The sequence below is a fragment of the Ochotona curzoniae genome, unplaced genomic scaffold, assembly GCF_017591425.1.
Source record: "Ochotona curzoniae isolate NIBS_2020 unplaced genomic scaffold, NIBS_Ocur_1.0 contig_4064, whole genome shotgun sequence".
Classification (NCBI taxonomy): Eukaryota; Metazoa; Chordata; class Mammalia; order Lagomorpha; family Ochotonidae; genus Ochotona; species Ochotona curzoniae.
Window position 1 is genome coordinate 709,172 of NW_024466107.1, and position 24,034 is coordinate 733,205.

At 54.3% G+C, this 24,034-nt stretch overlaps 2 protein-coding genes across 3 annotated transcripts in view; one reads left to right on the forward strand and one right to left on the reverse strand.

Moving 5' to 3' along the window:
* Positions 1-479: 479 nt before the first annotated feature.
* Positions 480-19,220, reverse strand: RIOK1 (RIO kinase 1). Of its 2 annotated transcripts, XM_040984017.1 has the most exons (18): positions 19,078-19,220; positions 18,611-18,633; positions 16,924-17,069; positions 15,150-15,240; positions 13,660-13,729; positions 12,368-12,410; positions 11,920-12,012; positions 10,753-10,865; positions 10,589-10,669; positions 9,124-9,210; positions 8,030-8,167; positions 7,695-7,798; positions 7,418-7,524; positions 4,862-4,927; positions 4,358-4,477; positions 3,334-3,387; positions 2,794-2,946; positions 480-1,416 (listed from the first exon to the last, which is right to left on the reverse strand). In XM_040984017.1, exons 1-18 carry the CDS (start codon positions 19,146-19,148, stop codon positions 1,306-1,308), a joined length of 1,671 nt encoding a protein of 556 aa, XP_040839951.1. In that variant the 5' UTR covers positions 19,149-19,220; the 3' UTR covers positions 480-1,305. The 2 variants fall into 2 exon arrangements, with proteins under 2 accessions (XP_040839951.1, XP_040839949.1); XM_040984015.1 differs by lacking the exon at positions 18,611-18,633 and having other exon boundaries at positions 16,924-17,098.
* A 212-nt stretch (positions 19,221-19,432) lies between these two features.
* Positions 19,433-24,034, forward strand: part of CAGE1 (cancer antigen 1) — a 39,738-nt gene continuing 35,136 nt past the window's right edge. The window contains exons 1-3 of the mRNA XM_040984018.1: positions 19,433-19,864; positions 21,372-21,544; positions 23,179-23,272. Of these exons, the coding sequence (XP_040839952.1) occupies positions 21,419-21,544; positions 23,179-23,272 (220 nt within the window). The 5' untranslated portion in view covers positions 19,433-19,864; positions 21,372-21,418. The remainder of the gene's footprint in view (positions 19,865-21,371; positions 21,545-23,178; positions 23,273-24,034) is intronic.

The following is a 24,034-nucleotide window of genomic DNA, read 5'->3' on the forward strand; positions in this document are numbered from 1 at the left end:
AGCCCCGGGACACTCCTCTCCTCACCCACCTTCCTGGCACATCCGACCACTCCTCTCCCACAGCTGCACTGCCACCAGACACAGCCATTGGCATGATGTCTCCCTCAGGGCGGGACCCTGAGCATGGGCAGTCAGGGCAGGACCTTGAGCATGGGCGGTCAGGGCGGGACCCTGAGCATGGGCGGTCAGGGCAGGACCCTGAGCATGGGCGGTCGGGGCGGGACCCTGAGCATGGGCGGTCAGGGCAGGACCCTGAGCATGGGCAGTCGGCCTGAGGCTCCCAGCCTTCCTCTAAGCCCTCCCTCACCCACAGTGTCCTAGCCTGGTCTCAGGCCCATCGGCCACTGCTGCCCACTCACCTTCAAGCACTGTCACTCCAAGCAGTCTCTTTCCTGTATATTTCTCTTCATACAATTTAACACTCATGGTACACAGTTTCTTGTTTAACATCTTATTAAAATACAGACTACCCACAGGTAACAATGCTTGCATTTTGTTTACCGTGGTATACGCTTAAAATATCCAAATCTTTGATGCATAACCAATTCTTACATATCTGAATGTGAAACAGCTTATTAGAAACTTGGAAAATTCCTTCTTCATCACAGAGGGTAAGAATGAATGTGCCGCAAACTGCCAACAGTTAGAAGACCCGGACCCCGCAGATGTTAAGGTCCTAAGTCCACACTGACGCCACCTGCAACCTCCAGCTTCTTGTTAGTGTGGGTCCTGGGAAGCAGCAGCTTTGGTGCAAGGGACAGGCTCTGGCCATCCACGTGGACATTCCCCACTGCAGCCCAGCCCGGGCTGGCCAGGCCACACATCTGGGCATTTTACGGGTACAGAAGAGTTCTGTCTCTGCATCCTGGAAAAATTTTTAACAAGATAAGAAATGTGCAGTATGAGTCCATCACAAAAGGCCACCTGTGAACACACAGGGAGGCTCAATGAAGGAGCACACCAACGCCCAGCTAGACGCCCCTAAAAGCAGAACTCCTGGCTCTGCCCATTACACAGAAAGCCAAGACTAGCTTGCAGGGTTGACTAGACCCACACACTCATAAAGGCTGGGATGCTACCACGATCCAAAATTTAGCATGCTCCCAGAGATGCTTCTGCAGAATAAAAACTATAAAAATAAGCACGTTAGAAGCTGACGGAACTCCTCTGTCAACACCAAGTGACTGTGGACACAGCGCTCAGGACGCAATGGCTGGAGCACGGTCAGCAAGCCGCCTGCCACAGGCAGCTGCGTGTCCGGGAGGCGGACGGAGGGACGGACACCGCCTGCAGACAGGCCGCAGGCTATCTGCCCTTCTTGGTTTTGGCCATCTTCTCCTTCCTTTTCTTTACGTGTTTAGGAATTTTGTTTTTCCTTTTCTCTCTCTGGGCTTCCTTGACCACCTTTTTTCTTTCCTGCAATGAAGAAAGCAAAGACTTCATCACTCAGAATACATCATGTCATTACCGCTACGTAGAATTATGTGCATGTTAAAAATGAAGACAACACCAAAAGAGGAAAACGCATGGGGCCTGGTGCCTACCCGAGGTGCTGCGGCTTAGTTCACCTGCTGGGGTATGCAGAGGCCGGGGGCAGGACATCTCAGACTGGGCCACAGCACCTCTTGGCATACATAAGACCCGAGGCTGGGTCTGGAGCCTGGCTTACCGGCCCTAGCTCTCCCCAGCAAGTGTCACAGCCTAGCCTAGCCTAGCCCAGCCCAGCCCGGCCTAGCCACCCACCGCCCAGCCCAGCCCGGCCCGGCCCAGCCACCCACAGCCCAGCCACCCACAGCCCAGCCCAGCCCAGCCTAACCCTCATGTGAACCCTCTGTACTCTGTCCTGGCTCTCGCTCATGCCAGTGTGCTGTGCACTGACCCTGCTCTGCTCGCCCCCCGACTCAGCTTACCCATGTGTCAACGGGCACTATTGCCCAGTGTGGTCTAGCCTGCTCCCAGCCCTGGGTCTTGCACTCACCAGCAGGACGTGTCCCTAGCACAGGAACTGCTCTCCCAGGTCCACTGCCAGCCCTGGATCACGTGTGTGCCACTGAGTGCCGCTGCCCAGACTGACACGGCCAGCCCCCAGTCTTAGCACTCCCTGGTGGGTACCGTAGCTGGACTGTACCCATTCTGGCTTTCAGGATTGTGTGCTATGGTGTGGCCTGGTGTGGCCTACCCTCCCCAGACCAGCTCTTATGTGACCAAGTAGAGGCCACGGCCTAGCCTGGTCTAATCCACACCCACTCTGGCTCTTGTGAGCACCAGTGTGCAACTCACATTTTCAAGGTTTACAGACTGAACCAAGCTGGAGAAAAAACAGCTGAGAGCCGTCACATTTTATCTGAGCGGCAGGGTCTCCTATTTGCAGTTGTGGGGCACATGATGGTACAGTGTGTTAAACCAAAGCTTGAGTCCCAGCTACTCCACTTTTAAGCCCGCTCCCTGAAAGGCCCTGGGGAAAGCAGTGCAACAGGTACAAGTACTGCAGCGACGTGGAAGACCTCACGAAGCCTGGTCCAGCCTCAACCATGTGGTGAACCAGCAGAGGGAAGATCTGCTTCTCCCTCTAACTTTGTCCTATAAATAAAATCTAAAAAAAGGGTTGTATCACAGACTATGGGAACACAGCATTGGGCCATAGTTCCTCCACATTTTTCAGTATTTCATCATGCATCAGTGCTAATCTTTTGTACAACATGTGATTGATGACCATTCTGAGTCAATGTAGCAATTTAGTGTGTCCCCAAAGCCCCGAGTGAATCAGAGACAAAGGCCCCGTCTCCACTGTACCTTTTTATCCATCTGCGGGTCGGCGGTATGCTTCCTGCAGCGGGCGTGGTCTCCCTGCTCCTCAGAGTCCGTGTCGCAGCTCCCAGAGCTGGCGGCATCGTCCGAGTCCGAGCAAGCCTGTTCCGGAGCTTGGTTCTCTAGGAGTGCTGGCACCTGGCAACGACCAGCGATTACATGCACTGATGCCAATGTTCAGATCTCAGCCCTGCAGGGCTGTTTTGAAATGTGACAGTTTCAGTAACAGTAAGGTTTCCTTTTCATAATAAGAAAGATACTGAAAAAAGAGTGAAGCCTTTACCCACCGCCTGACTCAGAACAGCTTAGTCCCTGCACCTTAGACACGTAAGGGACATGGCACTTGGCTCCCACCACTGCTCGCCAACAGTCCCAGCTGGCGGGAGACGGAGGCCACAGCGCCTTGGGACCCACGTGGCCATCACCAAGAACGTCAGCACATAGAACACTTTCTGGGGACAGAATAAGAAGGAAACACACCCACAGCTCTCAGGTGTTCTGCAAACAGGGCCACGGGTGCCGTACCTCCTGGACGCCCGAGAGATCCTTCTTCAATCCCGTGACAGTCTGGTACAGAATCTTGAATCCAGAAGGGAAGAGAAAAACAAGGGTCAGCATAAAGCCAGACAATGACAAACACACCGCACAACCAGGCAGAGGGCCAGACCCCACCTGCCATGCCACAGAGGGAGGCACCATGCCACCTCGGGAATGGGCATAGCCACACCAAGACGGCCGGCACCCTCAGGCAGGCCAGGCTCACAGGCCCACTAACTCGGAGACTTTTACTAGTAAGGTGTTTTAAATTTCACCAATAAAAATGTGGAGAAATACTTGTCTCTCATCACATAAGGATCTGTGTAACAGCTTCAATATTGCTTCCTGCCTCCCAAAGCCCTTTGAACACAATTTTCTGAAACACACATGTTAATGAAATGTGTGTGTGGGCGACGACTCGAGCAGTGTTAGACACTGCTCTCGTGTGCTCTCTAACAACAGTCTGTTGTGCAGCTCCCCTATAAACACCAAGTCCCCTCCATCCTATGTGCACGGAGACCCACTAATGTCAACAGCCCATGACACCCCACAGCTGTGGGGCAGCGCCCGCAACATCTGCAGCCCAGACGCACAGACGTGGAGCAGTGCCCGCAACACCCACAGCCGACGCACACAGACGTGGGGCAGCGCCCGCAACACCCGCAGCCCAGACACACACAGATGTAGCACAGCGCCCGCGACACCCGCAGCCCAGACACACACAGACGTGGGGCAGCGCCCGCGACACCCACAGCCCAGACGCACACAGACGTGGGGCAGCGCCCGCGACACCCACAGCCCAGACGCACACAGACGTGGGGCAGCGCCCGCGACACCCACAGCCCAGACGCACACAGACGTGGGGCAGCGCCCATGACACTCACAGCCCAGGGGCACACAGATGTAGCACAGTGCCCGCAACACCCGCAGCCCAGAGGCACACAGACGTGGGGCAGCGCTCGCGACACCCCGCAGCTGTGGGCAGCGCCCGCAACACCCCGCAGCTCCTCACATTATCTTGCTGAGCATTCAAGGCCATGTCCTCTTCCTTTAACTTCATCATTATATCCACATCCCTTTCATAGTTTTTCACTTCGTTCAAGGTTCTAGGAATATATGCTCTCTTAAACACCTGCAAGAAGCACAGCCTGTTAGAACCACCTCACACACGTCTCTCACTTCCCCTGCAGCCCCAGCCCAGCGAGCCAGGAGCCCCAGGCCTCCACGTGTTGCCCGACAAGCTGTGTGCACACTGCTCCCGTGTTTGGTGTGCTAAGTGACTGATTCAATTTACAGATAGACACAGAGGATGCCAGATTCTCCTTAGAATAACCCTTGTGTCGTTTGCAATCATGAAAGCTTTTGCACAGGAAGGAAGGGGACGGAGCATCAGCAAGCCTGGCACTGCCCAGAGGTGGTGGCAACACCCAGCCACCCAGTCTCTTGGCTAAAACAGGCCACCCCGTACCCATCGGTTAAGCACTCCTCTATGCATGCTAAAAACGGGCCTTCTTACCTCTTCATCCACGTGATCCTGGTTAGATCGCTCCTCCTTGGTCCTCTGAGATGCCACCTCCATGGCCTTTCAGAGAGAACAACAGATTCGACTCATCCACCCCGTTCTGGCCATGCCTACCCCATCTGGGGACACCTTTGCCAGCCTGGCTAGCTACTCTCCCCTCCCGTCTCCTTCACAGTAATTCTACTCTAATTTTAAGAGTGAACTGAAGGAAAACCCAAGTCCAGGGACTCGAAGACCGAGTCCTGACTTCCGAGCAAGGCCGTGTGACACAGGTTAGGTGCCTCCATGGAAAGCTCTCTAATCAACAGCCACTGCAACCAGGGTGACCATGAGCCTTGCCTGGCAAAACCGGCATCTCAACATCTAAGGACAGTAACGGGTCTGTTGTTTTAAGCTGATGCCCTAAAGGAACTAACACAATGGCTCAATTGGCTAATCCTCCCCTTTGCAAGTGCTGGGATGCCATATGGGCACTGGTTCATGTCCCAGCTGCTCCACTTCCCATCCCAGTCTCTGTTATGGGAAAGCAGCAGAGGATGGCCCAAAGCTTTGGGACCCTACATCCATGTGGGAGACTGAGAAGAGGCTCCTGGCTCCTGGCTTCAGATTGGCTCAGCTCCAGCCATCACGGCCACTTGGGGAGTGAATCAGCAGACAGAAGATCTTCCTCTGCCTCTCCTCCTCTCTGTATATCTGGATTTCCAATAAAATAAATCTGTAACAATAGCAAGAGTAATTCAGCACATTACGCCTGCCACTGTAGTCATGTAATATGGAACTGTATCTGCAAAAGGAATGACTTTTGCCGAGGAAGGCCTCCTGCACTGAGCTTCAAGTTCACCAGGGAGGAGACAGCAGAGTCCCTGGGAGCTGAGCCCGACTTCCTGTTTCTGACCCAGTTTCTTGCTCAGCTAATGGGTACCATGGGAGGTACTAGGCAACAGCTTAAGTGTTTGTGCTCCTGTCACTTATGTGGGACACTCAAATCTGCGTGTCAGTTTCCTGGCTCTGGGTTGGCCCAGTCCTGTGGGCATCTGGGAGCAGGCCAGCAAGGCAATGTCTCTCCCTGTCTCACTTTCTTTCCGTCTTTCAAATAAAATGAAATCCACAAGCTGCAGCAGACATGGAAAGGTAGGAATGAAAGGCATTCCAGGGAAAGGGGAGAAAGAAAACAGGAACCAGCCTCAAGACCTTGAGGGGGACACACGTGTCACGTGCGAGGAGGACACCAAAGAGCAGATGAGCTGAACTCCATCAAGCCCGAAACCTCGGGAGGGCAGCACTGCAGTTCCTCTATCAGAAGGCCCCGCACTGAGTGCCACCTCCACTCCCAACCTGGCTCCCTGCCAGTGTGCTGGGGCAGCAGCAGCGAGAGCCCAGGCACGTGGGCTCCTATGTGGGAGAGCAGGACAGAGCTCCCACTCTGCCTGACAAACGAACTTTTAAAGAACAAAAATAAATGTACATGAAAGTATGCAAGAGTAAAACAAAAAAAAAGAGATGAGGAGTTAACAGGCAAAATGCACGAAGCCTACAAGGGGACAGCAAACAGGCAACTGCCTCACACACGCAGACACTCAGCGGGGACACAGACCCAGACGAGGAGAGAGCCACCTGCTCCCGGCCACCAGGTGTGGACGCTCAGGGAACAGAAGACATCCGAAGGGAGCAGGGACACAGACCCAGGCGAGGAGAGAGCCACCTGCTCCCGGCCACCAGGCGTGGACGCTCAGGGAACAGAAGACATCCGAAGGGGAGTCCTTCGGCACTGTCGCCAGGAACCTGACACAGTGCCACTACTACAGCGGAGCACGGTGGGTCCTCGAAAACTAACGAGAACTGCCACAAGATCCAGCAATTTTATTCGTGGAAACAGATTCAAACGAACTGAAAGCAGGGTCTTGAGGAGGCATTTCTACACCCATGTCTATAGTGGCATCTTCACACACTAACCTGTGCCCGTCTATGATGCAACAGGATTAAGTCTTACACAGCAAGGACATGCCCTGGTGTGCTCCAATGAGATGACCCTTCAGGGTGTCTGCCATGTGAAATAAACCAGTCAAAGCACCAGCGCTGTGCGTCCCCACCCGGGACGCTCCACGGCGTGCTACTTCTGCCAGGGCGGCTCACTGGGCAGAGGTCCAGTCTGGGAACATGAACTCATTCCAGAGCAGGGACTGGTGATGCGGGCACAGCAAGGTGAAGGTAATTCATGTTCCTGAACTGGACGCTTCACATTCCAGGATGCAGAAAGGCCCCGAGACACAAGGAAAATGAAATAATGACCAGAAAAACTCCGGACAAATCTCTCCCTAACCTTTCACCAACAGTACCCGTCTACATGACCTTGACAAGTACTTCAAGTCAGGAGGCTCAGCTCTTACCACGGGCTGTTTTGCTTGAGCTTTGGCTGTCCATCTGTGAAATCAGAAGGAACAGGCCTGGGGAGGCTGTCAGGAAGGACACGCTACACGAGCAGGTGCCCCACAGGAGCCACACCCACATGCCCCCGCCAGCTGCTGCCTTTCCCTCCTCGGCAGGCCTCACCTTTGAGAGGTAGGCGTCCATGTTCTCACTCGTAATGGACGGGTCTGTGACAAACTCGAAGAGCTCCCGCACGGTCATGACAGCGACGCTGTGCTTCAGGAAGAAATCTGGCAGGAGGAAACACTGCTGATAGCTCTGAGAGAGAAGGCTCTGATTCCACCACTCCCACACAGCCCCACAAGTGGCTTCAGCATCACTGCCATGGCAACCGAGCGCCAAGGTGTCCCCCAGCAGCTCGGCACACTCGCAGCTGTGTAAGCCCCCGCCCTCTGCTCACCGTTGACGTTGGCGCAGTCTTTTCTCAGGAACTCCAAGGCGTGCGGGTGGTCGTGCTCCACAGACTGAGACACATCAATGAGGTACACTCCCCCGGCATGGTACCTGTGGGCAGGGACGGAGGCCATGGGCGCTTCGGCAGTGCGAGGCCACCCAATGACTGTCCAGCACCGGGTGGTCAACCCTGCAACGAAGGCACTCGAGGCAAAGGGCACATCTTCCAACATCATACAGGAGAAGCTCACGTTACAACCTTCACTCTCGGGGCGACTGCACTGCGGCTTTACTTATGAACGACTCAGGTGGCTGCTGAGGCCACGGCGCAGGCGTACTCACAGCATGTTGAATTCACTGAGATCGGCGTGCACGAGCCTGGCGTCCTGGTACATCCTCCGCATGTACTCAATGACCTGCAGGTACAGCTCGCGGGCCTTGGACTCGGAGAGCTGCACGTTCTTCAAGAGCGGGGCAGGCCTGGACAAGGGGAGGAGGAGCTCAGCCAAAACGGCCAGGAACAAGCTCCTGGCTTTACAGTTCCTTGTTAAAAAGCACCAGCCCTGTTCCACACCTCGTCATGCGGTGGCATGTGGGACAGTCTGTCTCAGAACAGACATGCCACTCCACCAAGGTGGCACTACACACAGCACTTGAGCACTGTTCAAAAAACAGGCCAACTTCTGCTCCCCTAAGGCAGTGCAAACAGGAGAGGAATGACGAGAGAAGCTCGTCAAAGACTGCAAACACGAGGCTGGCAGGGCCCGGGTCACAAGGCACCAAAGCCGCCAAGCAAAACCCACCTAGTGGGGCCTTGGGGTGTGGGATGGCACATGCGGGGGTATGCAGAGACCTGAGGGACCACGTCTAGGACTGGTGGTCTGACAGCAGAGTGCATGTCACAACTGTGCTTACTCGGTGGCTAACACGAAGCAGTGCATGGCATGCCCAGATGCACAGGGAGGATACGGCAAGCACTAGGGCCTGCAGAGGGCGTCGGCACCGTAGTAGAGGAAGGAGAGCAGAACAAATTGGACCACCACACCAACCGAGCAATGACAGTAAATGTCTGGGCGAATGGAGACTCTGAGGCCGACTGTGTGAGCCAAAGGACCGCGGGGGAATTTCCTCATTCTCAGGCCGACAAGATCAACAGCATTTCGTAAGCAGAACCCTTGGGGTGTGCTCCACATCGGGGACCCTGGGATGGCAGCCCCGGGTACTGGGGTGGCGGGGAGGCTGGGTGCAGCTTTGCCCTTGTCTCCCTGCTCTGCCCAAACACACGAAGAAAAAGAACAACAGGGAACAATGATCTCACCCGCACTCCCCCTAAGCCCGACTCCTTCCCACGCTGATCAACTATATCTAAAATAGACAACAGAAAAAGAAGACTGCCGCGTGGGCATGCAACCATCAGACACTCCACATATACTCACATGTCACCTTTACCAATGAAACCCATGACGAGAACATGGCTTCTTAGCATGACTGCCTCTGGACACGGTATCCCTGCTGTGTTTAGCCTGTGGAATTACAACAGACGAAAGGACCACTCAACACCCAACAAGGCACCCAGCCGAGCACAACAGCTACAGTTCACCCGCCGTCAGGAACTCACGCCAGGGCCTCCAACTCGTTCACCAGATTCCATAAACTCAACAACACCAACAATCTTAAATGGCAACTCCGTGTACCATCCAGAATAAAAAACACCAGCAATTTCTATTTCTTAGTTTGAAACACCCAACTCAATCCCAGTGATTTCAAACATCAAGTATGCATATAAATTATCCTTTGAGTTAATCAGCTTAAAAATACTTAAAAATACCCAAGCTCTAAGATGTCAGACTTTGACAAAGGCAGTACTTGCTCACGGTCCAATGGACAGCGCACATGGCAGGGGTTTGGAAATTTGGTCTTAGGGAAGAGATCTTTACCTAATAAAAAGATGCCACTGCGAAAAAGATTGTACTAATGACCCAAACTGGCCTGAAATAAGCACCATGACAGAGTTCAGGACCTAACAAGACTTGTCTAAAACTGCAGCACTAATTAAAAAGTGACATTCTCACCTCGTGATCATATCACTCCCTGCTTAAAAGTCAGTAACGGTTCCTCCCTGCACTGTGTTCTGAATGTCCTCAAGCGCCCCGGAGGACTCTGAATAACCCAGCCTTGTGCAGGTTCCTCCCTGCGCTGTGTTCTGAATGTCCTCAAGTGCCCCGGAGGACTCTGAATAACCCAGCCTTGTGGAGTAAGTCACACACCACACTGCAGTGGCTTCAGAGAACACACATGCAGGACCAGGAGTTTCTCTTCAATTTGTTTCTTTCCTCTACTTATCCCAGCAAATCTAACAGATTCCATGGCTCTGGAGAGCCGCGTATTGGGCAGAGGTGTGCCGGCACTGTGCCATGGAGGGCCATGCACTGGGCAGAGGCGTGCCGGCTCTGTGCCATGGAGGGCCGTGCACTGGGCAGAGGCGTGCCGGCTCTGTGGCATGGAGGCCCGTGCACTGGGCAGAGGTGTGCCGGCTCTGTTGCATGGAGGGCCGTGCACTGGGCAGAGGTGTGCCGGCTGTGTGGCATGGAGGGCCGCGCACTGGGCAGAGGTGTGCCGGCTCTGTGCCATGGAGGGCCGTGCACTGGGCAGAGGTGTGCCGGCTCTGTAGCATGGAGGGCCGCGCACTGGGCAGAGGTGTGCCGGCTCTGTGCCATGGAGGGCCGTGCACTGGGCAGAGGTGTGCCGGCTGTGTGGCATGGAGGGCCGTGCACTGGGCAGAGGTGTGCCGGCTCTGTGGCATGGAGAGCCGTGCACTGGGCAGAGGCGTGCCAGCTCTGTGGCACAGAGGGCCAAGCTGTGTGCAGGGCACAGCACACTCTCCTCCTTCCCCCGACTCACCTGATTAAGTTCCGCATTTCTTTTTCTGCCCACGTTTTCACCATTTTTCGAGGGTTTCCTTTACAATAGCCATGGCGAAATCTTGAATAAGAAAAATACCGATTTCAATCACTCCGTGCCTATTTAAATGCTTCGGGAACTAGAATCAGAACACCTCAGCTCACCTGAACTCTCCACTGACATACTTGTCCCGGTCCTTGAACACCAGAATGGAGGTCTTGTAGATTTTGATGGCTCTGCTCTCTCCTTCTGCTGTACTGGCATGGTACACGTTAGCCTAGGTCATGCCAAAAGCAAAGAAAATGAAGATTTGTTAATAACTACCGACAGTTTCACTTTAAAATCTCTTTTATTTCAACCTCAGAAGTCAAGTGAACTGAAATAATGTGGATGAACCCGCCACTGTCTTCTGCAGATGTGAATCAAAACATATATTATATCAAAACGCACAGTAACTACACTGTGAGAGCACAGTAGCAGTCTCAACAACCTGTGACGGCGGGCCCATCACCACACACGCCTGACGTCACCACACACACGCCTGTGACGGCGGGCCCAGATGTCACCACACACGCCTGTGACAGTGGGCCCACCACACACACGCCTGTGACGGTGGGCCCAGACGTCACCACACACGCCTGACGTCACCACACACGCCTGTGACAGTGGGCCCAGACATCACCACACACACGCCTGTGACGGTGGGCCCAGACGTCACCACACACGCCTGACGTCACCACACACGCCTGACGTCACCACACACGCCTGTGACGGTGGGCCCATCATCACACACTCGCCTGTGACTGTGGGCCCAGTCGACATCACCACCACACTGCAGCCACCTTGGCCTGTGCAGTGCACCACAAGAGCGAGTCGTGTGCAGGACAATCATCTCGCACGGCTCCAACCACCAGACAACAGACCTGGCTCTCACACCGGGACAAGGTTTGAAGATGTCCTTATACATAACACTTCCCACAGAATCAGCTGCTGAGTTAAATACCACTCTGTGTTCATCTTTCTCCAAATCCATACATGAGGCGGAAAAACGTGATTGACTGACTTGCAGAAATCAGCCCAGGAACCTCTGCTTCTGTTTCAAAAGGACTCAGACCCGAGGCTTACTGCTGGGCACTGTGCAGTGACCGCCTGAGCGGGACAGTCACTTCCACGCCTGCGACGGCTCTGCAAAGCCCCTCCCTGAGCGTGCAGACGTGTGGCTTTGTGCCCCCTCCCCCTCAAGGCACAGCTTAGCTGCTAACTGCCTTCATCTCATGTGGATCTGAAATATGGAAGCCAACAGGAAATTAGTCACGCCAAGGAAAGCTCACCTCTTTTCCCGTGCTGATACAGCCGTTGATCTCCGAAATGACTCCTCTAGTCAACATCTTAAACAAGATCATCCTCGTCCTGGGATCCAAAACCTGAAAACAAGTGCAAGAACCATGAAATTCAAAAGGACGTCACCGAATCCTTCCCACTGGTCAGTCATCCGAGGCTTCTCTCGAGCATGTCATCCTGCGTGACTAAATAAGACGATTAATGTTTTCTGCTTTTTAGGATATTTATTTTACTTGAAAGAGTGACAGAGGGAGGAACACGCAAATCCACCAGCTCCCTCCCCAGACAGGCTCAGAGGCCAGGGCTGGGCCAGGCTGAAGCCAGGAGCCAGACACCTGGTCTCCCACACGGGGAACTGGTGCAAGGGGAAGCAGAGCATGCCCAGACAGAGTGAGGCAAGGCTGCTTATCAACAGGCAGGATGCAGTCCCCACTGTACCTGCTCCACAGTCGCTCTGTCGGCCTTGTCTTTGATACGGTACCTAGGCAGGAAAGGAAAAACCAAAGCAGTTAACACAGGGTCTGAGCGATAAAGCCGTCTTCAGTGACGGATGTCACGAGTGCAGATCCTTCACTCCGAACCTTCCTGCAGGAGATGTAACTCCTGCTGAAGGGCAAACGAAGAATCTACACGACCAGGAAAAAGGCCCCAAACCCCAGAAACACGCAAAGCAAAAGCTGGAAAACAGTGAACCACACAATGACGAGCAAGAACTGCACAGCTCCCAGCACGGCACCCAGCACAGCACCCAGTGGACCCATCAGCAGGCTCTCTCACCACAGCTCCCAGCACGGCACTCAGCACGGCACTCAGCACAGCACCCAGCACAACATCTAGTACAGCACCCAGCACGGCTCACAGCCGACCCGTCAGCAGGCTCTCTCACCAGAGCCGGCTGCAGCTGCTGACACACACTCCAGGTTTAACCCAGCACAGTGGTCTAAACCAATGAAGATTAAAAGCTCTTTGTGGGGCCCAGCAGTGTGGCCTAGCGGCTAAAGTTCTCGCCTTGAACGTGCCGGGATCTCATTATGGGCGCCGGTTCAAATCCCGGCAGCTCCGCTTTCCATCCAGCTCCCTGCTGCAGCCTGGGAAGGCAGTCGACGATGGCCCCAAGCCTTGGGACCCTGCACCTGTGTGGGATACCTGGAAGAGCTCCTGGCTTTGGATCGGTGCAGCACCGGCTGTTGCAGTCACTTAGGGAGTGAATCAATAGATGGAAAATCTTCTTCTCTGTCTCTCCTCCTTTCTCTATATATATCTGACTTTGCAGTAAAACTAAACAAATCTTAAAACAAACAAACAAAAAACCTAAAAACTCTGCCAAAGCAGTGAGTCTGCTAACTTGAACTGTAATCTGTTTTACACTGCTAACTATATTATCTGTCATTTTCTACACTATATGAGTAATAAGTTACCGACATAAGTTAGAGATCTTGAACAACTTTTCTTCAGGTTTTAGAAAACACTTCACAGAAGGTAATAACTTTCAGAAGTCGAGACTGCGGAGTCCACAGTGAGCCTCAGGACAGTGTGTCTGCAAACTCACAGTGAGCCTCAGGACAGTGTGTCTGCAAACTCACAGTGAGCCTCAGGACAGTGTGTCTGCAAACTCACAAGGTGACTGCCCCAGCACACACTTCTCACAGACACGCCAAAGCAAGCGGACATCAGCTGCACGGGGCACGCTCCGACCCCGTGAGCCTGAGCAACGCTGGGACACTACTTACATGTCTGCTTCCTTCTGTCTCGACTTCTCAGTGACCCTGTTGATCACCGAGTCTGTAATGTGCAGCCGATCTGAAAACACAAACAACCCACAAGGTAAGCAACACATAACAAAAGAGTGTTTTTCTGCAGACCCAGGTCCCTCTCTGCCCAGCCTTGAAGATAAGCACGAAGCCGCTTCCTTCCCCACAAGGGATGTTACTTTCCCTCCTCCCCTTACAATGTTGGAACATCTTAGCCACAGAAATTCCTCATTTACTGAGTCATAAAATGATGAAGTCTTGTTATCAGCTGCAACATGGACAGAGCTGGGTCATGACGTGAAGTCAATTGCCAAGCACAGAAGGACAAACATCAACCAGATTGTGGGCCCGGTGTGATAGCTCAGTGGCTGAGAACATACCCTACATGCACTGGAATCCCATATGGGAGCCAGGTCATGTCCAGGCTGCTCCACTTCCCATCCAGCTCCCTGCGTGTGGCCTGGGAAGGCAGCAGAGGACCTGTGTGGGAGACCCAGAAGAAGCTCCTGGCTCTGGGTTGGCTCAGCTCCGGCCATTGTAGCCACTTGAGGAGTGAAGCAGCAGACAGAAGATCTTCCTCTCTGTGTCTCCTTCTCTTTGTATAACTGCCTTTCCAATAAAAATAAATAAATCTTAAAAAAAAAAAAACTGACTTGCGTGGAGTTTTAAAACTGACCTCACAAAACTTAAAAATACAATGACTGTTACTGACACCAGAGAGGCAGGAGGCAGGGAGGCAGGGTTGGAGGAGAGAGGCTGACGGTGGGATGCTAGTCTTTCCAGATGAGACAAAGACATTCTGGGGCCCTAGTGCCTCGAAGGTGGGAGGCAGGTAACCGATGCTTGTTCTCAGGGCACGGAAACGCCTACTACCCCAAAGAACAAGGATCCTAATACCACACAACGCATGCACGCAATGAAAGAGGACTAACGTTCAATCTATTAAAACAACTTCATGCTAACATTCTGAATTACACAGAGTAACTGCCTGGACTCCGTATTTAATGCCACTTCAACCTACAGGCCCAGGCAGCAAGAAGGGCCCGGAGAGCACTGCTCCTCCTCAAGGACCCCTCCTGGCCGCTCGCTGCGCTCTCGGTGACCAGCCACTTCCAGACGAACAGCAACCTGCCTTCACCAGCTCTCGAACGACTGACACCTCAGAAAGGCTCCAATGAAATCAAATGCTAGTACATCACACCCCGCCGCCCCGGTGACCCCACTGCAAAGTTTAACAGCAACAGAGAGGACCCGGACCGGACCTGTGTAACTTCACGCTCCGACAACAGGTGCAAAACACAGCACTAACAACCAGTGACATTTGTCTTCCTGGACCACGTTTTCAAACCACTCTGAGACTGTAACAAACTTGAAATATACCCATTTCTTGCTCAAATGAAACCGTATAACACTACCTGCTTTCCAGAGGATTTTCATAACCTACAGATGAAATGCGTTTAATAACTCACCTAGATTAATTTTATTCTCAAATTTCCGTAAGACTTTGTCAGCTGGAGTCGACATTTTGGCTGAAGTGCAGCTGGAGGTCTGTCGATTCGCCTAGAACGAAGTCCTGGAGTCTCAGGCGCTCGGCATTGTGGATTTGTAACGTTTTCAAAGCTCGATAAGGAAGGTGGGGGACCCTCCCTGCGGCCTGCTTTCCCACTCTGCTGCAATTCATTCCCCCTACTGCAAGGAGGACCCTCGCTCCTCTAATTTAACTAGTTCATAGAGTCAAAACCTAAGCAAAACATTACAATGACTCTAAGAACTTCATTTTGGGCCCAGGAGCTCAGAAAAGGTAAAGGGCGAACAGGTGGCTTAGCATTCAGGCTGGCACAAAGAAGTTTTTTTAGGAAAAAGTCCAGTTTCTATAATAAACATCGGTGGCACAAACCACAGGTAAAACTTTCACCACTAAAGCGGTTAACTGAGAGGCACACAGGCTTCCACATCCCCCCAGTCTTACAAGTGATGACCCCTGTAGAGAAACCGCTCAAATTCAACAAAACAATGCAGGCGTTACCAAAATGAGACCACGAGGAGTGTGAATTTCTTTGGTTATTTAAAAAAACACACACATTCTGGCTCCCGAAGTGACGGTTTTAACAGTGTCCAGTGCTGCCCTCCACAGCCTACAGTAAGCTCGCGGCACCTGCTAACCCACAGCTCCGCATGCTCCTGGCTAGGGAGCACCTCAGGGTTAGAGACAGCCTCTAGGAGTGTGGGGGAGCAGGAAGGCGCAGCCTGCAACGCCAGCATCCCCTAGGGCAGTCCGCTCCCAGCAAATGGCCTGAAAGAAGCAGTGGAAGATGGCCCCAGGACCTGTGCCCCAGTACCCACATGGGAGGGCACAAGTAGCTCCAGGCTCCCACCTCTGGCCTGCCCTAGCCCTGGGTGCCATGGCCATGCGGGAACAGGCTCCCACCTCTGGCCTGCCCTAGCCCTGGGCGCCGTCGCCATGCGGGAACAGGCTCCCGCCTCTGGCCTGCCCTAGCCCTGGCCGCTGTGGCCATGCAGCAAGTGAACCAGCAGAGCAGGCCCGGGAGGGCTGAAGCACCTGCCTTCCTGCCACCCAGATGGGAGATGGGATTACGTTCCTGGCTCCTGGGATCAGCCTGGGTCACACCTGGCTTTTCCAAACACTTGGGAAGTGAACTAGGAGCTCAAAGATGCGTGAGTGCGTGTGTGTCCTTCAAACAGAATGCCTTTTAAAATTTTTTTTTCTAATTTAAAAGAAGTAGGTTGTACATGGTCTGTTAACTTGTGTCTGCACATGGCAGACGACGGCAGATCATGAACACATTTACAGCACACCTTGCGGCTGCGTCACCCAGTCTTGTGGTCGAGTTGCCAGCACTGCTCCTCTGCCGTGCCCAGCCCAGGAGACCACCCTAAAAGCTTGAGTCACGGCACACTCCTGCAGGACCTGCTGGTCAGTGTCTGATTTCTCCACGCTTTTATCACACTGCAGCTTGTCTTAGAAGCTGACCAGCTCTCGCAGTCAGCCAGCAGTAAAGCGCCTGCTTTTCCTAACAGCGCATTTTTAAGGACACCTGAAGCAACGTTCTACATTCACTGCCCATGGATAAAGTCTCACTCACAAAGCTTTCAGAAATTTGGAAAGGATGGATGGGGCATGAAAATCAATAAATGCTGGTGCTACAGAAAAACCTAAGCTTTCCACTACTCAGTTCTAGAACTGAAAGTGGATAGAGGCAGCTGGAACCACTGCCAAGATACCTGTGGGTTACGCCCTGCGCAGGCCCTGGACAGCCTGCCCGCTCCCTCATCCCAGTCCCAGGTGACTTCGTCCTCCTCTTCTGTCTCACTGTCGCTCCTCTCCTTCGCGCTGTCTTCACAGTCTTCCAACAGAACGCCACCATTGCCTTCCACTCTCCTCAAGTCTGGGACTGCACTAGAAACAAAGTGTGGGCAAGGTTACACACCCCTACGTGGCTCAGGCATGCTAACACAGAAACATTTCCGCTTCCCTTACAACCCCCACCCTATAAGCTCAAACATCCTTCCTACCACTGTCCCTATCACAGCTTTGTTGACGCTCAGGCCTGCTCCTAGCAGGGAGTTGTGGACCCATGGGTGCAGGAGTGTACATGGGTGTACAGGAGAAGTGGACCCAGGTGTGCAAGAGGAGTGAATCCAGGTGTGCAGGAGGAGTGTACATGGACGTGCAGGAGGAGTGTACATGGGTGTGCAGGAGGAGTGTACACGGGCGTGCAGGAGTGTACATGGGCATGCAGGAGTAGTGTACATGGACGTGCAGGAGGAGTGTACATGGGTGTGCAGGAGTGTACATGGGTGTGCAGGAGGAGTGTACATGGGTGTGCAGGAGCGTACCAGGGCGTGCAGGAGTGCACCCAGGTTTCCTCATTGCTGCTTGCACAGCTCTGGGTTGTGCGACAGCTCTGACTTTGAGAGGCAAAGCTTGGGAGCGAGTTAAGGCAGGTTTGCCTTGAACTACAAAGGGAGGGGGGATGCTGCGGGCGGGCCAGGACCCTCAGGGCCTCCCTGAGAAGCGGCCCAGGTCAATGCAGCACAGTACCAGCACCGCGTCCACAGAAGGCAGCCGTGCAGCACAGTACCAGCACCGCGTCCACAGAAGGCAGCCGTGCAGCACAGTACCAGCACCGCGTCCACAGAAGGCAGCCGTGCAGCACAGTACCAGCACCGCGTCCACAGAAGGCAGCCGTGCAGCACAGTACCAGCACCACGTCCACAGAAGGCAGCAGTGCAGCACAGTACCAGCACCGCGTCCACAGAAGGCAGCCGTGCAGCACAGTACCAGCACCGCGCCCACAGAAGGCAGCCGTGGGTTACTGCATCTGGCTAGCTCGAGAAGCCCGCACTGCGCATTTTGGGTTCCACAGGCCACTTCGCTGACAAGCCCCACTTCTACAGAGAAGTACATCAAGTACCACCCCGTGGCAGTCCTCCAGCTTCCCTCAGAGACACAGCAGGCACAGGGCGGGCACTGCGGCCAGCTGGCTAAAAGCTGCCGCTGGCTTCCTGCTGTCCACCACCTCTACACTCCGTAAACCACAGGGCATCCTCCTGCTCAAATCCACCCTGCAGCTTTCCTGGGGCTTAGGAGAGGTGCCTGTCCGCTCCCATCTCCGCTGCGGGGCACCAGCACGGGAGCTCCCAGCTCCCCCCGGGGCCTGGCACTTGGCCACTGTGACTACATCTGCCCGTCCCTCTGCTCCACTCAAGGCTGGTGCCTCCTCCTTGCTTCATCCTTCAAGAACCAGCCAGCTGTCTACACAGATCAGCAAAACTTGCCACGCCAAAAACTTGGCATGGATTATCTTATTTATTTATTTTGTGGAAGCCAGCGCGATGGCTCAACTGGCTAATCCTTCCCCTTCAAGCACCGGAATCCCAAACGGGCACCAGTTCTTGTCCCAGCTACTCCACTTTCCATCTAGCTGCCTGCTTATGGCGTGGGGAAGCAGTAGAGGCTGGCTCAAGTACTTGGGACCCTGCACCCACGAAGGAGACTCAGAAGAAACGCCGGGCTCCCGGCTCCTGGTTTGGGCTCAGCTCCGGCCACTGCGGCCATTTAGGGGAGCGAGCCAGCAGACGGGACAGCTTTCTCTCTCCTTCTCTCAGTAAATCTGTCTTTCCAGTAAAAACCTTCAATATACGGTTTTTCACACTAAAATAAACCTTTAAGTTCCATTTTGCCACCTCATTTCCCTCCGCATTTCCGCTGAAGTCCTTCTATTTGACGGCGTGCCCTCTCTCCCACCGCGGGCACCGGGTCTGGCACCCTGACCCAGCCGGGGAGTTCCGCAGCACCAGCCGTCCCCGGGGCGGCGAGGGCCGAGGCTGCAGGCGTCCCCCGAGCGGCACCTAGGGCTCTCCACGGCCGCCTACCTGTCCGACGGCTCCGCGTCGTCGAACTGCCCGGGCACCACGCGGCTCATCAGCACCCGCCGGTAATCCATGGCCGGCGACGCCGCCAACACGCCTTCACGGTCGGCCGAGCCAAAGGCTTCCCCTGGACCCCGCGGCCCGTGCGCCTGGAACGCCGCAAGCCCCGCGTCCTGGCGGCCGCCTCGGACCCCGCTCTCCCCGCACCGAGACCCCGGCCCGGCCCGGAAGGCCCGCCCCTTCCGCCGGCGCTCGCCCCGGCCCGCCCCGCGCCCAGAGGCCCGCCCGCCCGGACGGTGTGCAGGAGGGACAAACTCTGGCGGCCGGGCGTGCGCGCTCCCTCCGTCGGACGCGCGGCTGCCGGGGCGCGGGCGGTTGGGCCCCGGGCTGGCGTGGGGCTCGCTCGCTCCTCACCGCCCTGCTTCGGGGTCGGGGCGCCGGTGTGGGGTCTCTGGCGCGCGCCCCGAGCCCCGGGCGGGTTGATGGAAGGCGCCGTTGGAGGAGGGTGGAAGGCGTTCTTCGCCCACACCTTCGCTGTGGAGGAGCGAAGCGCCGAGTCGTTACAGTGGGGATCCTGGCAGGGAGAGCACTGCGCCCTAAAAAGTTGGTGCTTTAAAAAAAAAAGTTTGTCCCAGCACCAAAGAAAATGTTCAAGAACAAAACTTGGGAGTTTTAGTCACTTAACTGCCGGGACACCTTCTTTGGACACCTGCGTCAGCCAGCTTTAAATGTAATATCCAAGCATTTCAATAACTTAAAAAAAAAAAAAAAAAAAGCTACCAGAAACCTGGTAAGGACGTAAACGAAGGCTGGAAGTGGCATGGAAGGAAACGTGGGTCGCTGAGATGCGGCGGGGTGGGGCCGCGGACGTCATTAGTGGGGTTGGAAGTGGGGTTCAGTGTGCCCGGGGCCTCTGGGGGCGGCCTGCGGGTGATGGCGAGGCTGCTGGCGGACAGGTTGTACACCCTCCGTGTGTGCAGAGACCTGGCCGCGGTGGGGTTGTCCCCGCTCCTGCAGATGGATTTGCGTCCGAGGAGGGCGAAGGAGCCAGGCTCTGAGTGGGGAGGCCTGGGCCTGACTCCAACGCCACCTGAGCGGTGGGCAGGTTGTCAGAAGGTTCGGGGCTCTGCGGGGAGGTGCTCCTGCTTCGTCTTCCTGTCTTCCTGTTGGCATCTGGAAGTGGGTTGTTCAGAACCCCTGCACCTCACGGGAGGCGGTGTGGTTCTGTGGCAGAGAGGGGAGCCCAGGCAAAGCAGCTTGTCTGGCCTGCACTTCTTACACTTTGCCAAATAAGGGCCTTGGCTCCAAAATGACTAATCCTCAATCAATTCTACCAATTCGTAATTCAAAAACAGACCAGGCAAATGAGTGGTGCCGGTAGATTGGGTTTAATAGCAAGAATCCCATCCATCAGTATTTCCTGTGTACACAACACTGTCTGACAGGAAACGGTGAGGGGACTCCGAACTGACACCCTGGGGTCTGTGGGCAGGTAGGAGCTGCAGGCACCCTGGGGTCTATGGGCAGGTGGGAGCTGCAAGGCACCCTGGGCGCTGTGGGCAGGCGGGAGCAAACCACAGCTGATCACGCACAAGGAGTGGTGGGCAGGAATCCTTTGAGCGAGGAACACCTGTCCCAACAGGGGATTGAGGTGGCGGGGAGGGCATGAACCCCAGAGCAGGGCGATGGTGGGTGGATCGGAGCACGCTGGACCTGGAAAGCTGGGCAGAGGTGGACTCCTCTCCCAACAGCCCCGATAGGGACCCATGCGGTGATGGGGAGATGGACAGGAGTGATGAGCAGATGGAGGGGGAGGCAGACAGATGCCAAGACGCCCCCGGAGTTTCAAAGCCAGGTGCCTGAAAGAATGGGTGGGCACGGGAAGGGACTTGATCAGAAAGACGCTGGTCAAGGAAGCAGAGCAGTTGGTGGAAGTAGGTAGGCCTGTGCTAAGTGGGTAGGCCTCTCCTCTTTGACGAGAGACTGCGTCTGCCCCAGTGCTGAGCTTTTCAGGTGGATCTTGGATGGGAACCACACGGAGAACCTCATTTCTGTCCAAATTGATGTTTGGTCCCAAACCAAGTTAGCATGGCATAATCATACTGAAGTGTGACATTTTTCTAACATCCGAATAAGTGACATTTTAGAGTTTAGGGCAGTTGAACTTTGCCCTGGTGAGAGGAGGGGTGAGTGTTTGCATCTGGTAATTGACATAGAATTGTGGTGTTATAAAGAGGGGCTTCCATCATTGAACGGTGAGGGACAAGCTCTGTCAGCAGTTTTGTCATCCCCTTCAGGACCCCCGCCTTTGGAAGCAGACACCTCTGATGGAGAGTTAGCAAGCATGTCGGAATCGGACGTCCTCAGCATCGGAGACGCTCCCCAGCGCCTGACGGGCTCGCAGGAGCTGACGCCCTCCAGTTCTCCCATGTGTGTCCAGTCCGTCAGCAGCGTATCCGATTTGCCGCAGGTGCGCCTTGCATTCGTCCTGCAATTATCTTCCATCTGAAGGGGCCCCAGGAACCGGAGGCGTAGGATTCCCAGAAGACACATGGGCTGGGGAGGCTGGCTTGGATCCTGGGCCTGGTTTGCCCAGTTCCCACACTGGACCAAGAAAGGTAGAATTGCACAGATAGTGTTCCAACCGCTCCATTCCCTAACCTCCGCGTAAGTCCCCTGGTGTGGCCAGAGCACGACCACAGAACCTCAGCCCGAGGCGGCAGGTGCACTCCAGGGACCTGGCCTCTGGCCTGGTGCACCTGCCACTGGGTTGGCCTGCACGTGATCACCGGTGGCTCACAGCATCTGGTGTGCAGGTGACTCCCCCACTCGTGAAATGTCCTAGTGTCTTTTCTCACAGAAGAGCTTGTCATGTCCCGTGATTGGGGTCATTGTTCTCAGTGTTTGATGGCTAATAACAAGGGATTAGGGAGATGATCGGACTTTATCAAGTCACTGTATCATGAAATTGCATTTTTGTAGGTGAAAATCAGCTGTTTAACTATTTACCAGTTCATAGGATTTATCCTATCAACTGGCAAAACATTCTAAAGGGCTGCTTAGTGATAGGAAATAGAATTAAAATATTTTTTTTATAAGATTTATTTTTATTTTTATTGGAAAGGCGAATATACAGAGAGGAGGAGAGACAGAGAGGAAGATCTTCCATCCGATGGCTCACTCCCCAAGCGGCCATAATGGCTGTAGCTGAACCAATCCAAAGCCAGGAGCCAGGAGCTATTCCTGGTCTCCCACGCAGGTGCAGGGTCCCAAGGCTTTGGGCTGTCCTCGACTGCTTTCCCATGCCACAAGCAGAGAACTGGATGGGAAGTGGGGCTGATGAAATTAGAACCGGCACCCATATGGGATCCTGGTGCGTGCAAGGTAAGGACTCTAACCACTACACTATTGTGCCAGGCCCTAAATAGTATGTTTTTTAAAAGTGTTTGTTTTCATCCCCTTGAGGAGCAGATGCCCAGCCTTCCATGTCCTGGGTCACTGCTGAAATGCCTGTGACAGCCAGGGCTGGGTCTGGCCGAGCCGAAAACCTGGAGCTCCTCTGGAGTCCTTGTGTGTGTGTGGGTCATCTGCTGCCTCCTGGGTGTGTCACCAGGACGGTGCGCCAGGAGCTGAGCAGCCAGGGCTCCAACTGGCACGCCCCAGGGGTGGAGACAACTGGCACTCCCCTATGGGGTGGAGATGACTGGCACTCCCCTATGGGGTGGGGACAACTGGCACGCCCCTATGGGTGGAGAGGACTGGCACGCCCCAGGGGTGGGGGCGACTGGCACTCCCCTTTGGGGTGGAGACAACTGGCGCTCCCCTATGGGGTGGAGATAACTGGCACTCCCCTATGGGGTGGGGACGACTGGCACGTCCCAGGGGTGGAGACAACTGGCACTCCCCTATGGGGTGGGGACGACTGGCACGCCCCAGGGGTGGAGGTAGTGATTTGCTTGTTGTAAATGTGACTTGGCATGGTTTTACTAAACGCCAGATGTGAGACACATTCCGGCACTGCAACAGCGTGTGTGCCTGTACTTGGGAAAGGTACTTACGGTGTCGTCTTGAATTATTGATATTATTGCCTTTTTATCCACACAGAATGAAGGAATCTCCATACATGGAGAAAGGGAAAATGAGCCCAAACTCACATTGCATGAAACTTTTTACAGCACCGTGCATGACCTGCTGCATGGTAAGTGTTTGCCAGGATTTTCTTGTGTGTTCCGGGAGGCTAACGATGAGAATGGTGTCTCGGCACCCACCGAGCACTTCATGCTCCATGGCATCTTAAATTCACAGACAGGCTTCTGCAACAGTTTTAAAACACGTCCTCGCGCTATTTTAAATAAATATGTATTTATCTTTGTTGCAAAGACAGATTTACTGGGAGAAGGAGAGGCAGAGAGAAACATTTTGCATCCACTGGGTCACTTCCCACGTGGCCACAGTGGCCAGAGTGAGCTGACCTGAAGCTGGGAGCTTTGTCCAGGTCTCTCAAGTGGGTGCAAGATCCCAAAGCTTTGGGCTGACTTCAACTGCTCTCCCAGGCCACATGCAGCGAGCTGGATGGGAAGTGGGGCTGCCAAGATACAAACCGGCTCCCACATGGGATGCTGGTGCTTGCAGATGGAAGATTAGCCTTTTGAACCATTGTGCCAGGCCCTAGTAGGGCTGTTTGAACAAGGAGGCTGAGAGTCACTTGCAGAAGGTCCAAGGCTTTAGGCAAATGAGTTCTGTCTCACACACCAAAATTTTACACAATTTAGGTCTCTTAAAAGACATGTATTTATATAATCAAAAATATTTCATTTTAATCTTGATCGCTGAAAGCTCTTTAGAAGTTAATTTTGTGAGGCAATTTAATCAAGCTTAGTTTTAGTATTGTATATGTAGTTGAGAGGGGTGCACAGTGTGCAGGCTCTGCTGTGGGTGGGAGGGCTGAGGATGAAGGGGG

What these genes read in the sequence shown, in the direction of transcription:
- RIOK1 (XM_040984015.1), bottom strand. Translation starts at nt 19,148, where the DNA reads ATGGATTACCGGCGGGTGCTGATGAGCCGCGTGGTGCCCGGGCAGTTC. An exon ending in TGAGAATAAAATTAATCTAG is followed by an intron (nt 13,730 to 15,149) that starts GTGAGTTATTAA and finishes TTGTGTTTTCAG; the next exon opens with ATCGGCTGCACATTACAGAC. An exon ending in ACCCGCAGATGGATAAAAAG is followed by an intron (nt 1,417 to 2,793) that starts GTACAGTGGAGA and finishes TCTTCATTGCAG; the next exon opens with GAAAGAAAAAAGGTGGTCAA.